General features: G+C 57.7%; 1 protein-coding gene across 1 annotated transcript in view; it reads left to right on the top strand.

Moving 5' to 3' along the window:
* LOC142931188 (steroidogenic factor 1-like) overlaps positions 1-16,465 on the top strand; it is a 28,754-nt gene extending 12,289 nt beyond the window's left edge. The window contains exons 2-5 of the mRNA XM_076074793.1: positions 2,978-3,102; positions 3,415-3,556; positions 6,414-7,507; positions 16,252-16,465. Of these exons, the coding sequence (XP_075930908.1) occupies positions 2,978-3,102; positions 3,415-3,556; positions 6,414-7,507; positions 16,252-16,392 (1,502 nt within the window). The 3' untranslated portion in view covers positions 16,393-16,465. The remainder of the gene's footprint in view (positions 1-2,977; positions 3,103-3,414; positions 3,557-6,413; positions 7,508-16,251) is intronic.
* Positions 16,466-16,710: the final 245 nt, after the last annotated feature.

The following is a 16,710-nucleotide window of genomic DNA, read 5'->3' as shown; positions in this document are numbered from 1 at the left end:
TGCAGTTAGCGAGCACCTATTAAGAGCCGGCACGGCGCAACGTATAGACAGCACACACACACACGTGTAAAGACAGTACACATACATGTAAATACAGTACAGATACACATGGGGCATATACACATAAGCATATATGAATGTGTTGGTATGTATATATATGGATGTGTGTGTTCATCACAGGGGTTAGCGCGCTGCGCTACGAACCCGGCGACCCGAGTTCGATTCCCGCTCACGGCCACCACCAACATCAGTGACGATTATCTGAACCGGTAATGGGCTTCCCCTAGGTCGACTCAGCCTCAAATTAATACTTGGTGCGGTTCGTAAACATCGCCACTGGGGAGACAAAGGCGGCCGGGCGTGGTGCTGGACATTCCACCCCCTCGTGTGCCGTTCCGGCCTTCGTAGGTGCTCTCTAACAGCACTTACCACAACAGTCTGGTAAAACTATACAGGGGATCTTTGTCTTTGTTTATGTGGAAACCCGGTTTTTCAAAACATACGGTTAACGGTTTTCATAGGGTTAACGGTTACGCAACCCCCCTATCCCTCCACTCAGATTTTAAAACCCTGATACACACACACACACCTATACACGATACAAAAGTGCGTGTGATATAACAGATCAATATCCCCGTATAGCCTTTAACAGACTGTTGGGACAAGTGCTGTTAGCGATTAAGCACCGATGAAGGCACACGATAGGGGGTGGGTGGCCAACATAGCGCCCGGCCGCCTTTGTCTCCCCAGTGGCGATGTTTTTACACACCGCACCAGGCACTCATTCGAGGCTGAGTCGACCTAGGGGAGGCCCAGGACCGGTTCAGATAATCGTCCGAACCGATCGTGAGCGGGAATCGAACTCGGGTCGCCGGGTTTGTAGCGCTCCCCACACACTCACACATTTATAAAGTACTGTATATGCAAAGACAAAGCTACCCCGTAGAGCCTTAACAGACTGTTGGAGCAAGTTTCTCTATATCTATACGCATATATAACAACACACACGCTTACATACATACATACGCAATATTTTAACACATTATGCACACGCGCGCGATACGATGCGCTAAAACCAACAGCTGGTATAATTTACACGCAATATTATTTCGTAAAATGTACACAGTTGTAATGTTCGCGGGTGCAAGTATGTGTGCAAACACACACATATATACACACTATTAATCCTGTAATATACGTATGTTTTTTTTTACACAATATACTTACAAAGATCCTCCACCCGGGGTGTAGCCTTCGTCGACTGTTGGGACAAGTGCGGTTTGCAAGCGAAGTGGCGGAGGGGGGGTGGTACATCTACGCCCGACCGTCTTTGTCTCTCCCCACCACTAACGTCTTTGCACACACGTGTGCTCATTTAAGGCTGAGCCGACCTAGGGGAGAGAGGTGGGGGGGAGGCTCCAAGACCGGTTCAGATATCCGCCACCGATGTTGGCCCGTGGGTGGGACTAGGTGCGTCGGATTCGTAGGCACTTGCCCCAAGCCGCCCGTGTAGGCTACACGGGTGAGCTCTACCTTTGTGCGTTGCGCGTCAACTACGCACCGCATCAGGTCGTCGTTTGAGGCTGAGTCGACCTAGAGGGAGATCCTCTAGGTCGACTCAGATCCACAGCCCGCTTCAGACACCGATGTTGGCCGTGGCCTGGAATCGAACTCGGGTGGCGGAGTTCGTAACCACTGCGTGTGCCGTGAGTACACGGAGTGCGCCAAAGATAAAGGTCCCCCGTGTAGCCTTAACGGACTGTTGGGTCAAGTGCTCTTAGCGAGCACCTATGAAGGCCGGCACGGCACACGAGGGGGTGGGTGACCAACACCACGCCCGGCCGCCTTTGTCTCCCCTCTTGGCGATGTTTACACTCCGCATCTGGGACTCATTTGAGGGTCAGTTAACAGTATGCATACAAAGACAAAGCACCCCCGTATAGCCTTACCAGACTGTTGAGGCAAGTTCTGTTAGCGAGCAGCACCTATTAAGACCGGTACGGCACATGAGTTGGTGATTGGCCAACACCACGCCCGGCCGCCTTTGTCTCGCCCTGGTGCGATGCTTACACATCGCCACTGTGGAGACAAAGGCCCCAACAGTCTGTTAAGGCTATACTGGGACTCCTTTGAGGCTGGGACTCATTTGAGGCTGAGTCGACCTAGGGGAGGCGAAGGACCTGGTTGAAATATTCGCCGTAAATTGGAATCGTGAGCGGGACTTGAACTCGTGTCCGCCGGGTCGTGGCGCAAGTGCGCTAATCGCTGCGCCACCGCTCCATCCTGCACACACACACGTGCACACACACACACGTGCACACACACTCTACAGCATGTGCACACGCACGTCGCGTACATTGCATACAGATGTGTACACAATGCAGTACACATATACAAAGACAAAAAATATCCCCAAACATAGCCTGTTCCAGACTGTTGGGGTCAAGTGCTGTTGAGCGAGCACCTATGAAGGCCGGCACGGCACACTATGGGGGGTGGGTGGCCAGCACCACGCCCGGCCGCCTTTGTCTCCCCAGTGGCGATGTTTAAACATCGCACCAGGTACTCACTTGAGGCTGAGTCGACCTAGGGGAGGCCCATGTACACACACTCGATCAACCTGTACAAAGGGGGTTTAAGCGAGGTTTATATTGACTTTGCAGGGAGGCGAATGACTCGGTTAACATGCACACATATGTACACGAGTTCGATCCCCGCGCACGGCCAACACCGACGAGGATATTGTGAACCGGTCGTGGTCCTCCCCTAGGTCGACTCAGCCTCAAATTGGTACTTGGTGCGGTGTGTAAAACATCGCCACTGGGGAGACAAAGGCGGCCGGGCGTGGTTTGCTGGCCACCCACCCCCTCGTGTGCCGCAGTGCCGGCCTTCATAGGTGCTCGCTACTCGCTAACAGCACTTGCCCCGACAGCACGCGAAGGCTACTCGGGGGATCTTTGTCTTTGTGTCCTCGCAGGTCACCCCGGCGCCGCGATGCTGCGCTCGCTGTCCCTGGAGGAGGAGGGGGACGAGCTATGTCCCGTGTGCGGGGACAAAGTCTCCGGGTACCACTACGGACTCCTCACTTGCGAGAGCTGCAAGGTACTCAGGGGACTCACGGGGGACTCACGCGGGATTCATAGTGGTCTCAAAAGGTGGTACTCATCTCGATCTCCCTCTTGTCCCCCCCCCCCACCACCCCGTGTCTCCCTCTTGTCCTCCCGTGTCTCCCTCTTGTCCCCCCCCCACCCCGTGTCTCCCTCTTGTCCTCCCGTGTCTCCCTCTTGTCCCCCCCCCACCACCCCGTGTCTCCCTCTTGTCCTCCCGTGTCTCCCTCTTGTCCCCCCCCACCCCGTGTCTCCCTCTTGTCCTCCCGTGTCTCATCTCCCCCCCCCCCCCTGCCCATGCCCCCAGGGCTTCTTCAAGCGCACGGTGCAGAACAACAAGCGCTACGCATGCATCGAGAGCCAGAGCTGCCCCATCGACAAGACTCAGCGCAAGCGCTGCCCGCACTGCCGCTTCCAAAAGTGTCTCAGCGTGGGCATGAAGCTTGAGGGTACCACGCGGGCAGGGGACACGGGGAGGACACGGGGAGTGACACGGGGAGGGGCACGGAGAGACACCGGGAGGACACGGGGAGTGACACGGGGAGACGTGGGGAGGGGCACGGGGAGACACCGGGAGGACATGGGGAGTGACACGGGGAGACGCGGGGAGGGACACGAGGAGACGTGGGAAGTGACACGGGGAGACGTGGGGAGGGACACCGGGAGGACACGGGGAGAGACACGGGGAGACACCGGGAGGGACACCGGGAGGACGCGGGGAGGGACACGGGGAGACACCGGGAGGGACACGGGGAGACACCGGGAGGACACGGGGAGACACCGGGAGGACACGGGGAGTGACACGGGGAGACGCGGGGAGGGACACGGGGAGGGACATGGGGAGACACCGGTATGGACACGGGGAGACACCGGTATGGACACGGGGAGACGCGTGCGGATGGACACGGCGAGGCTTTAGTCCCTCCTCACACAACAAACCCTTCGTGCTACCGATGTTGCCCGTGGCCGGGAATCAAACTCAGGTCTCCAGCGCGCTCACCACTGCGACACCGTTACATCCAATCGTGCACACATATGCAGAGACACACAAAGACAAAGATCCCCCGTCTTTGTCTCCCCCAGTGTTGTCACACACCGCACCTGGTACTCAATTTGAGGCTGAGTCGACCTAGGCAAGGCTACTGGTATTGACCGTGAGCGGGAATCGAACTTGGGTCGTCAGGTTCGTAGCGCAGCGAACTAACCGCTACACTACCGCTCCCCACAAATATCCCCCGTATAGCCTTAACAGACTGTAGGGGGCAAGTGCTGTTAGCGAGCAGCACCTATGAAGACCGGAACGGTACACGAGGGGGTGGGTGGCCGGCACCACGCCCGACCGCCTTTGTCTCCCCAATGGCGATGTTTACTACACACCGCACCAGGCACTCATTTGAGGCCGAGTCGACCTAGGGGAGGCCCGGGACCGGTTCAGATAATCGTCACTGGTGTTGGCCGTGAGCGGGGATCGAACCCGGGTCGCCAGGTTCGTAGCGCAGCGCAGCGCTAACCGCTACACTACCGCTCCCCACACACACACAGACACACACAGACACGTGAGACAAAGACAAAGATCCCGCGTGTATGCACACAGGATATGTTTTGGGGCAAGTGCAGCTCGGTGGTGTGATGTCGCCCGCGCCACATCGGCCGCCTTTGTATCTCCACAAAATAAACACACGCCGACCCCCTCTACCTTACCCCCCCTTTAATCAAGAGCCCCCCCCCTCCCAATGCCCCTTCTACATCTTTCCCTTGACCCCTCCTACACAAGAGACTCGTGTCTCTCCGTGTCTCATTTTTGTGGTTCTAGTGTGGGGGTGGAGGAGGCGTGGGGGGCGAGCTGGGGGAGGGGGGAGGGGGTGGCGGGATGTGGTTGGGAGGGGTTAGGAAGCGACTCATCCCCCTCTCCCCCCTTCGTCACCCTCCCGCCATAGGAAAAACAAGTGCAGCAGAAGTAGCAGCAGACGTGGATTGTAGAGAAGGAAACGGGGGAGGCGATCGCTGCGTGGGAGGGGAGGGCGAGGCGTGTGTTGCGTTGAGGCGGCGGCGGCGGGGGGGGGCTGATAGAGAAGAGCGAGGCGTAGGGGGGCGGAGGGATAGAAGGGGAGGAGGGGGGGGTGCCTTTGTGGGCCCACAAACACAATTAAGAGAGTCAATGGCGACTGCGTCAATTGAGTCGCGAGTGGAGCGGCTGGGGCGCCGAGCGTCTCGGCTTCTCTCTGTGATTTCATCAGAGCGGCGATTGTTCGTAACGGCCCTTTCAGCCTTTGTCTCTCTCTCTCTCTCCTCTCTCGCTCTCTCCCGTGTGCATGCGTGCTCGTGTTCGTGTGTCTGTGTCTATCTTTTTTTTTATAGGAGGGTGATTGTGTGTGCACGCGCGCGCGTGCGTGCGTGTGTCCCCGTGTTTTTATAACAAGACAAAGATCCCCCGGATAGTCATAACTGACTTTTGGGGCAAGTGCTGTTAGCCGAGGAGCACCGATGAAGGCAGGGGGTGGGTGGCCAGCACCACCCCTGTCCGCCTTTGTCTCACCTAGTGGCGATGTTTACACATCGCACCAGGTACTTATTTGAGGCCGAGTCGACCTAGGGGAGGCCCAGCACCGTGTTTTTTTTATTTTCTAGGAGGGTGATTTTGTCTGTGCGTCGAGGGGTGTGTGGGGAGCGGTAGAGTAGCGGTTAGCGCACAGCGCTGCAAACCCGGCGACCCGAGTTTGAATCTCGCTCACGGCCATCATCAGTGACAATGTCTTGTGCCTCCCCTAGGTCGCCTCAGCCTCAAATGAGTGCCTGGTGCGGTGTGTAAACATCGCCACTGGGGATACAGCGGCGATCGGCGTGATATTGGCCACACACCCCCTCGTGTGCCGTGCCGGCCTTGATAGGCGCTACTCGCTTACATCACTTGCCCCGACAGTCTGTGAAGGCTAAACGGAGAATCTTTGTCTTTGTGTACCTGTAAACTCACAAAAAGACAGATAGACTTACATAAGAGAGCCATCGAATCGCATAGATGTAGAGGACTTGTAATCTCAGCCCGGTCACCAATGCTGCTACTACTACTGCTGATGATTCTCATGATGCTGATACAGTTACTGATAATCACAAACCTATCTAAAAAAATCTGAGTATTATGATGATACTTATTGTTCTAAAGTTGATGTAAAAACACACAATGATAGCTCGTCCCACCCCCTCTCCCATCGTCTCTCCATCTCCTCTCTTTCCCTTTTCCATCCCCTCTCCCATCCCCTCTCCATCATCCCGTCCTCTCTCCCATCCTCTCTCCCATCCGCTCTCCAGCCGTTCGCGCGGACCGCATGCGAGGCGGCAGGAACAAGTTCGGGCCCATGTACAAACGCGACCGGGCCCTCAAGCAGCAGAAGAAGGCCCTGATCCGGGCCAATGGCCTCAAGTACGAGGGCCTTCCCTCGGCCATCACGCCCATGGCCCTGCAGACGGAGCTCGCCTTCCCGGGCCTTCAGGGCAAGGGGTTGGCCCTTGGACCCCCTGCCGTGTGCGGGCCTTACCCGGGGTCCCTGCAGGGGTCGCATCCCCCTTACGCGTACCCCTACGCGGGAGCCCGAGCCATCAAATGCGAGCTCCCCGAGTACCCCGCGAGTTCCCCGGAGTCCCTGGCCGGGTTCAATCCCGGGTCCTACCCGGATCTGTACGCCCATCACCACCACCACCACCATCACCACCACCACCACGCCTTGCACCATCACCACCACCACCAACAGAACAACCACCAACACCACCAGCACCCCGACCATCCTCACCACCAGCTGAGCAACCACGGACATCACCATCACCATCCGCAGCATCACCATCAGCAGCATCATCATCAGCAGCATCACCACGGTAACGGCCACCACCACCACCAGATCACCACCGGTCAGAGCCAACACCAGCAGCAGCAGCAGCAGCCGCAGCCACCCACGGGGCCCCCCTCCTCGCCGCTCCCCCTTGCCCCACCCACCACGCTAGCTCTGGGGGGGGTGCCGCCCCCCCCTCCGCAGGGCGGGGCGGTGCCCCCCTTGATCGAGGAGCTGCTTTCTTGCGAGCCCGACGAGGCGCAGATGCAGGCGCGCATCATCTCCTGCCTCCAGCATGACCCCTTCATGCAGTGCCTGCAGCAACAGCAGCAGGAAGGGGGCCCTGAAACCCCCATTCAGGGGTCCTGCGCGCTCAGGGTGCGAGCCGAGCGGGGAATCCTCGCCCTGCCTCCGCAGCCCCCTACCCCTGCCCCGCCTCACCACGCCGGCCCCCCACCACCGCCGCCGCCTCCACTGCCCCCCGTGTCACCCTTCGCCATGATGTGCCGCATGGCCGACCAGACGCTGTTCGCCATCGTGGAGTGGGCGAGAGGCAGCGTCTACTTCAGGGATCTCAAGGTGCGTGGCGTGAGGGGGGGGCATGCGGGGAGGGGAGGGCATGGGGCAGGGGGGGCATGGGGAGAAGGGGGGGCAGGGGGAGATGGGGGGGGGGTAGAGGCAGCGTCTACTTCAGGGATCTCAAGGTGCGTGGCGTGAGGGGGGGGCATGCGGGGATGGGAGGGCATGGGGGCAGGGGGGGCATGGGGAGAAGGGGGGGCAGGGGGAGATGGGGGGGGGGGCTAGAGGCAGCGTCTACTTCAGGGATCTCAAGGTGCGTGGCGTGAGGGGGGGGGCATGGGGGGATTAGGGGGTAGTGGGCGAGGGGGGAGAGTGTTCAGGGATCTCAAGGTGCCTGGGTGGTGGGGCAGGTGGCAGGGGGACACGGGTGTGGTCGAGGGATGGCTCCCGATTGGTGAACCACGTGGATGGTGTACGACGCTGATCTGGAGATTGGCGCTGCCTCTGTGAACGAGTTGGGGACGCTGCCGCCGCCGCTGCTGCTGCTGCTGAACGCGGAGCGTGCTACACTAAGAGGCGGAGCCTTCACTATCAGCCCCACACAGAACTAATAAGCACCTGCCTCGGTGTTTTAATGTCATTAAACACTCCACACACACACCACCCTCCTCGACTCCCGAATGAGTGATGGGGGCAGTTGTTCGCACCTGGGGCAGCGCGCGCTCATGACCGGCTCCGGTGTTGGCAGCAGACGTCTCAACTCCGAATCAGTCGAGCGGCATTATCTTTTCGTCAGCTGCGTAACGAGCTAACGACCTGCCTTGTCGTTCCGTACGAAGCTTGCGGGTCTTCTCGGCACACGGTTATTGCCCTCCCTTCTCTACGCTGGCAAAACGTGGTCCAATCTGCTAGTCATCTCAGTCAAGTCAAACCATGGCATCTGGGTCTATCCCGTGAATCCGCCAGTAGCGAGCCTTCAACACTTAACGGGCCTCAAGGTGCACCTAGCCTGGCACAAACGCCGTGGCGACGTCACCGCCACTTAGTAGTTGTCGTCGCTGTGTATGTAGCCGTCTTTCCCCGCACCTCCGATTAGCGCGGCTGGCTGCGTACGGTGCGAAAGAAGAGCATCGTACGAGCATGCGAACGGCCTTCACGAGATGCTGCTCCAATTCCTGCAGTCACGAAAGCTTCAAATCAAGTTTGAGATGCTGCTCGCTCACAGCACTTGCCCCGAATGTCCGTGCAGGCTAGACGGGAGGAGCTTTGTGAGTGCCCGTGACTCGTCCTCCCTAGGGCCGGGATTAGGAGACGCGCCCCCCCTCCCCCCCCCCCAGAGAGGGGGCTAAGAGCCCCCCCCCACTCCCCCACCAGAAGGGGTGAGGACTAATTGCCCATTTGCCGCGTCACGGTGCAATCTGCCGACTCAGCGACACTCCCCGCCTCGCCCCCTCCTCCACCTCTTGCGAACGCGTCACAGCCTCGCGTCTCCACGTCTGCTGATGCTGCTGATGATGATGATACTTCTGCTGCTGCATCTGCTGATGATGACACTTCTGCTGCTGATGCTCATGATGATACTCCTGCTGCTGCATCTGCTGATGATGACACTTCTGCTGCTGATGCTCATGATGATACTTCTGCTGCTGCATCTGCTGATGATGACACTTCTGCTGCTGATGCTCATGATGATACTTCTGCTGCTGCATCTGCTGATGATGACACTTCTGCTGCTGATGCTCATGATGATACTTCTGCTGCTGCATCTGCTGATGATGACACTGCTGATGCTCATGATGATACTCCTGTTGCTGCTGCTGCAGATGATCGATGCTGCGAATTATGCTGAATGATGTGCGTCTCAGTGGGGACTGCTACATCATCAGCGTCATCAGCAGCAGCAGCATCGGCAGTACTGGCAGTCGTGAGAGGAACGGACGGGGGGAGCAGCGGGCAAGGGAGCATGGGGGAGTCGGGAGAGTTGAGAGAGAGTGAAGTTGTGGGGGGGGGGGGAGCATCGGGTAAGGAGGGAGAAGGTGGATCTATATGTCACTGCATTCCGGGCGGAGGGTGGAGTAAGGGAGGGAGGGGATCAAGGGGAGGGAGGGGGAGGGGATCAAGGGGAGGGGGAGGGAGAGAGGGGGAAGAGATTAAGGGGAGGGGGGGAAGGGTATCGAGGAGATGAAGGGGAGGGAGGGGATCAAGGGGAGGGGGGGAGGGAGAGAGGGGGAGGCGGCTTCCACGACGCCGTAAACTTGTCTCGAGTTGCACAAACTCACGATAATAATGCGAGGGGGTGGGGGTTTGTGGGCCCTGCGGGTATTTATAGGAGCACCAGCCCCGCCCTTACCCCCGGCGCCCCGCCCCTTTCCCCGCCGCCCCGCCCCCATCCGTCTGTATTTGCGTTTCTTGGGGTCGGGGTCAGATCCCCCCTGCACACCTCACCTCCATCCCATACAGCTGCTGTGGTGCGCTCACCACCACACTCACCACCACACTCACCACCACACTCACCACCACACTCAACGTGCTCACCACACTCACCACAAACACACTCACCACAAACACACTCAACGTGCTCACCACAAACACACTCACACACCACACACTCACACACCACACTCACCACAAACACACTCACACACCACAAACACACTCACCACACACTCACACACCACAAACACACTCACCACCACACTCACACACCACACACTCACCACACACACCACACACTCACCACCACACACTCACACACCACACACCACACTCACCATAAACACGCTCACCACAAACACACTCAACGTGCTCACCACACACACCACACACTGACCACCACACTCACAGACCACACACTCACACACCACACACTCACACAAACACCACACACTCACACACACACCACACACTCACACACTCACACACACACCACACACACCACACACTCACCACACACACCACACACTCACCACACACACCACACACACCACACACACCACACACACCACACACACACCACACACTCACACACCACACACTCACCACAAACACTCACACACCACACACTCACCACAAACACACTCACACACCACACTCACCACACACTCACACACCACACTCACCACACACTCACACACCACACACTCACACACCACACTCACCACAAACACCCTCATACACCACACACTCACACACCACACTCACACACCACACACTCACACACCACACACTCACCACAAACACACACACACCACACACTCACACACCACACACACACCACACTCACCACAAACACACTCACACACCACACACTCACACACTCACCACAAACACACTCACACACCACACACTCACACACCACACACTCACCACAAACACACTCACAAACCACACACACCACACACTCACACACCACACACTCACACACCACACACTCACACACCACACACTCACACACACACGCACCACACACTCACACACACACCACACACTCAACACACACACCACACACACACACCACACACTCACCACAAACACACTCACACACCACACACACCACACACTCACACACCACACACTCACACACCACACACTCACACACCACACACTCACACACCACACTCACACACCACACTCACCACACACTCACACACCACACACTCACACACCACACACTCACACATCACACACACCACACACTCACACACCACACACTCACACACACACCACACACTCACACACTCACCACAAACACACTCACCACAAACAACTCACACACCACACACACACACTACACACACACTCACCACACACTCACACACCACACACTCACACACCACACACACACCACACACACCACACACTCACACACCACACACTCACCACACACACCACACTCACCACACACACACCACACACACACCACACACACTCACACACCACACACTCACACACCACACACTCACCACCACATTCACACACCACACACTCACCACACTCACCACACACACCACACACTCACACACCACACACTCACACACCACACACTCACACACCACACTCACCACAAACACACTCACACACCACACACTCACACACCACACACCACACACTCACACACCACACACTCACACACCACACACCACACACACCACACACTCACACACTCACCACACACACCACACACTCACACACTCACACACACACACCACACACTCACGAAACTCAACACAGCACTCACCAAGCGCCTGCCACTCGCCTCCATCTGTCGGAGGTGGGGGGAGAGGTCAACCACAGGTTCAGGGGTCAACCCAGGAGGTCAACCAGGGTCAGGTATGGGGGTGGCGGGGACACCACTTCCACCTGTGTGCCTCGTGAACTATGCCAAGAGTTCTCATTCGCGCTCACGGCCAACATCAGTGGCGATTAACGGCAAGCGGTCCTGGGCCTCCCCTAGGTCGACTCAGCCTTAAACGAGCACCTGGCGTGGTGTGCACACATCACCTACTGGGGAGACAAAGGCGGCCGGGCGTGGTGCTGGCCACCCATCCCCCTCGTGTTCTCGTTGCGGGCCTTCACAGGCGCTGCTCGCTAACAGCACTTGCCCCAACAGTCTGTTGACGCTATACGGGGGATCTTTGTCTTGTAGAGTTGTGTGGGTGTAGGTGGTGGAGCGGCCCGAGTTCGATTCCCGATCACGGCCAACACCGGTGACGATTATCTGAACCGGTCCTGGGCCTCCCTTAGGTCGACTCAGCCTCAAATGAGTACCTGGTGCGGTGTAGTAAACATCGCCAATGGGGAGACAAAGGCGGTCGGGCGTGGTTGCTGGCCACCCACCCCCTCGTGTGCCGTGCCGGCCTTCATAGGTGCTCGCTGACACCACTTGCCCCAACAGTCTGTTAGCGCTATACGGGGGGATCTTTGGCGTGGCTAGCACCCATGCCCGGCCGCCTTTGTCTCCCCAGCTGTTCAAGGGGTCTGAAGGGGTCGCGGTGTTGATTGAGAAGCCAGGGCAGTTTGATCCCTGATACCGAAGCAGGGACAACGAGAAGCCTTGTAGAGGGGGGGGGGGTCAGGGGGGGCGGGGGGTCAGGGGGGCGGGGGGGTCAGGGGGGGTGTGGTCGGAGAGTTGGGGGAGAGTAAAGGGAGAGTGGGTGGAGGGGGGGGGCTTTGGGGGAGAGTGAGGGGGGAGATCTGCAGGAATAGAGTGGAGTGTGAGGGGAGAGTGTGAGAGTGTGAGGGGAGTGTGAGGGGAGAGTGTGAGGAGAGTGTGAGGGGAGAGTGTGAGAGTGTGAGGGGAGTGTGAGGGGAGAGTGTGAGGAGAGTGTGAGGGGAGAGTGTGAGAGTGTGAGGAGAGTGTGAGGGGAGAGTGTGAGGGGAGTGTGAGGGGAGAGTGTGAGGGGAGAGTGTGAGGGGAGAGTGTGAGTGGAGTGTGAGGGGAGAGTGTGAGGGGAGAGTGTGAGGGGAGAGTGTGAGGGGAGAGTGTGAGGGGAGGGTGTGAGAGTGTGAGGAGAGTGTGAGGGGAGAGTGTGAGGAGAGTGTGAGGGGAGAGTGTGAGGAGAGTATGAGGGGAGAGTGTGAGAGTGTGAGGGGAGAGTGTGAGTGGAGTGTGAGGGGAGAGTGTGAGAGTGTGAGGGGAGAGTGTGAGAGTGTGAGGGGAGAGTGTGAGGAGAGTGTGAGGGGAGAGTGTGAGGAGAGTGTGAGGGGAGAGTGTGAGGAGAGTGTGAGGGGAGAGTGTGAGGAGAGTGTGAGGGGAGAGTGTGAGGAGAGTGTGAGGGGAGAGTGTGAGGAGAGTGTGAGGGGAGAGTGTGAGAGTGTGAGAGTGTGAGGGGAGAGTGTGAGGAGAGTGGAGGGGAGTGAGGGTGGGAGTGGGAGAGTGTGAGAGTGTGTGGGGAGAGTGTGAGGGGAGAGTGTGAGGGGAGAGTTTGAGAGTGTGAGGGGAGAGTGTGAGGGGAGAGTGTGAGAGTGTGAGGAGAGTGTGAGGGGAGAGTGTGAGGGGAGAGTGTGAGGGGAGAGTGTGAGAGGAGAGTTTGAGAGTGTGAGGGGAGTGTGTGAGGAGAGTGAGGGGAGAGTGTAAGAGTGTGAGGGGAGAGGGGAGAGTGTGAGGAGAGAGTGAGGGGAGAGTGTGAGGGGAGAGTGTGAGGGGAGATCGGTGATAGATGCAGGGAGTAAGTGAGATGAGAGTAAGGAAAGGTGAGGAGAGTGAGGGGAGTGAGGTGGGAGAGAGAGAGATGGGGGCGGGTGGGTGGAGAGAGCTGGGGAGAGAGAGGGGTGGGTGGGGGGGATAGTGGGGAGAGAGAGGGTGGTGGGGGGTAGTGGGGAGAGTGGGGAGAGAGAGGGTGGTGGGGGGTAGTGGGAGAGAGAGGGGGGTGGGGGGGAGAGTGGGGATAGAGAGGGTGGTGGGGGGTAGTGGGGATAGTGGGGAGAGTGGGGAGAGAGAGGGTGGGGGGGGGTAGTGGGGAGAGTGGGGAGAGAGAGGGTGGTGGGGGGTAGTGGGGAGAGAGAGGGGTGGGGGGGATAGTGGGGAGAGTGATGGGTCTATGGGTTTCGCTCCTCTGTGATGAGTCTATGGGTCTCTGTGTGATGAGTCTATGGGTCTCTGTGTGATGAGTCTATGGGTCTCTGTGTGATGAGTCTATGGGTCTCTGTGTGATTAGTCAATGGGTCTCCGTTTGAGTCTATGTACGTACGTTGAACTTCTTTCGCACCGTACGTAGCCAACCGCCCTAATCGGAAGTGTTGTGGAAAGACAACAAACTAACACACACACACACAAAAACAGCTTCAAAGAAATGAGTTTTAAATCGAGGTGATGATTTAAAAGGTGCGCAGCCCTCAGTGGCTTCCGAATATCGGAAGGAAAGAGCGTTCCAGACGGCCGCAGAAAGAATCTTAGGTAAGGCATCAGATGGAGGGGAGAGCGAGCGAGAGTGCGCGGAGGGAGCGTGGAGGAGAGATAATAGGGGAGAGCGAGATGGGAGCGTTCGTGGATGTTAATGCGTGAGAGGGAGAGAGAAGGATGAGCGAGCGAGAGAGCGAAAGGGGGAGATGGAGGGGAGAGTGAAAGGGGGAGATGGAGGGGAGAGTGAAAGGGGAAGATGGAGGGGAGAGTGAAAGGGGGAGATGGAGGGGAGAGTGAAAGGGGGAGATGGAGGGGAGAGTGAAAGGGGGAGATGGAGGGGAGAGTGAAAGGAGTGTTTAGGGAGGTTTGTGCGTCAGAAAGGGAGAGTGAAAGAAATTTGGGGGGGCGGGGGGGGGGCGGGAGAGTTTAGGGAAGGACAGAGAGATTGGAGAGAGTTAAAAAGTGAGGGGAGAGCGGGAGAGATGGGGGGGGGGGGTGGAGGTGAGAGTCGGAGATAGCGGGGAGGTGGGAGTGGAGGAGAGAATGGGAGAGGGAGTGAAGGTGAGAGGGGAGCTGAAAGTGGGAGAGAGAGTGGAGGTGAGAGGGGAGGTGAGAGTCTAAGAGGGAGTGAAGGTGAGAGTGGAAGAGAGTGAAGGTGAGAGTGGAAGGGAGTGGAGGTGAGAGTGGAAGAGAGTGGAGGTGAAAGTGGGAGAGAGTGGAGGTGAAAGTGGGAGAGAGAGTGAAGGTGAGAGTCTAAGAGGGAGTGAAGGTGAGAGTGGAAGGGAGTGAAGGTGAGAGTGGAAGGGAGTGGAGGTGAGAGTGGAGGTGAGAGTGGAGGTGAGAGTGGAGGTGAGAGTGGAGGTGAGAGTGGAAGAGAGTGAAGGTGAGAGTGGAAGAGAGTGAAGGTGAGAGTGGAAGGGAGTGGAGGTGAGAGTGGAAGAGAGTGGAGGTGAGAGTCTAAGAGAGTGGAGGTGAGAGTCTAAGAGAGTGGAGGTGAAAGTGGGAGAGAGAGTGAAGGTGAGAGTCTAAGAGGGAGTGAAGGTGAGAGTGGAAGAGAGTGGAGGTGAGAGTGGAAGGGAGTGGAGGTGAGAGTGGAGGTGAGAGTGGAAGGGAGTGAAGGTGAGAGTCTAAGAGGGAGTGGAGGTGAGAGTGGAAGAGAGTGGAGGTGAGAGTGGAAGAGAGTGGAGGTGAGAGTGGAGGTGAGAGACCCACACGCGTGAGAGAGTGGCAGATGGAGGAGAGAGAGGGGAGGTGGGTGGCAGGGTGCGAGCGAGTGGTGAGAGGGAGGGAGGGGAGATGGATAAGAGCAAAAGGAGACGGTAGGGGAGAGTGTAAGAGGGGGAGGGGGGCCCCCTCTCCCTACATAAGAATCTGATTGTTGATGTTTTGTGAGGGGGGTGAGGTGGGGGGAGTGAGGGGAGGGGCGCGTGCAAATCCCCCCCCCACTCTCCCCCTCACGGTGGTCCTGGGTCATCAGACACATGACCCTGCACTCTGGACTCCCACGGCGATGGGTGATGGTGATAAGTGATGGGCGATTGATGTCGGGTAGTCGTGTTGATGGCGTTGATGTGAACGGTGATGTTGCGTGATGTTAGGAAAGGTGTTTGGAGTGATGTTAATGATGTTGATACTGTGGGTGATGTACCTGGACGATCGGATGAGGCTGGTGCACGGCAGCTGGTGATGGTGGTGATGTTGATGGTCGTGGTGATGTTGATGGTGATGCTGGTGATGGTGGTGATGTTGATGGTCGTGGTGATGGTGGTGGTGATGGTGGTGATGTTGATGGTCGTGGTGATGGTCGTGGTGATGGTGGTGGTGATGATGATGGTCGTGGTGATGGTGGTGGTTATGACGATGGTGGTGTAGGTGGACGACCAGATGAGGCTGCGGCGGGATGGTGGTGATGTTGACGGTGATGGTGGTGGTGATGGTGGTGGTGATGACGATGGTGGTGTAGGTGGACGACCAGATGAGGCTACTGCAGGGCTGCTGGAGCGAGCTGCTGGTGCTGGACCACGTCTACCGCCAGGTGCGGCACGGGAAGGCTTCCAGTATCCTGCTCATCACAGGGCAGCAGGTACTAACTCCCGTGTACTAACACCCCGTGTACTAACTCCCGTGTACTAACTCCCGTGTACTAACTCCCGTGTACTAACTCCCGTGTACTAACTCCCGTGTACTAACTCCCGTGTACTAACTCCCGTGTACTAACTCCCGTGTACTAACTCCCGTGTACTAACTCCCGTGTACTAACTCCCGTGTACTAACTCCCGTGTACTAACTCCCGTGTACTAACTCCCGTGTACTAACTCCCGTGTACTAACTCCCCGTGTACTAACTCCCGTGTACTAACTCCCGTGTACTAACTCCCGTGTACTAACTCCCGTGTACTAACTCCCGTGTACTAACTCCCGTG

Source organism: Petromyzon marinus, chromosome 50 (genome assembly GCF_048934315.1).
Source record: "Petromyzon marinus isolate PM22_M1 ecotype Great Lakes invasive population chromosome 50, UKy_Petmar_22M1.pri1.0, whole genome shotgun sequence".
Taxonomy (NCBI): domain Eukaryota; kingdom Metazoa; phylum Chordata; class Hyperoartia; order Petromyzontiformes; family Petromyzontidae; genus Petromyzon; species Petromyzon marinus.
Note: the sequence above shows the minus strand (reverse complement) of the source record. Positions and strands in the feature narration are given on the sequence as shown.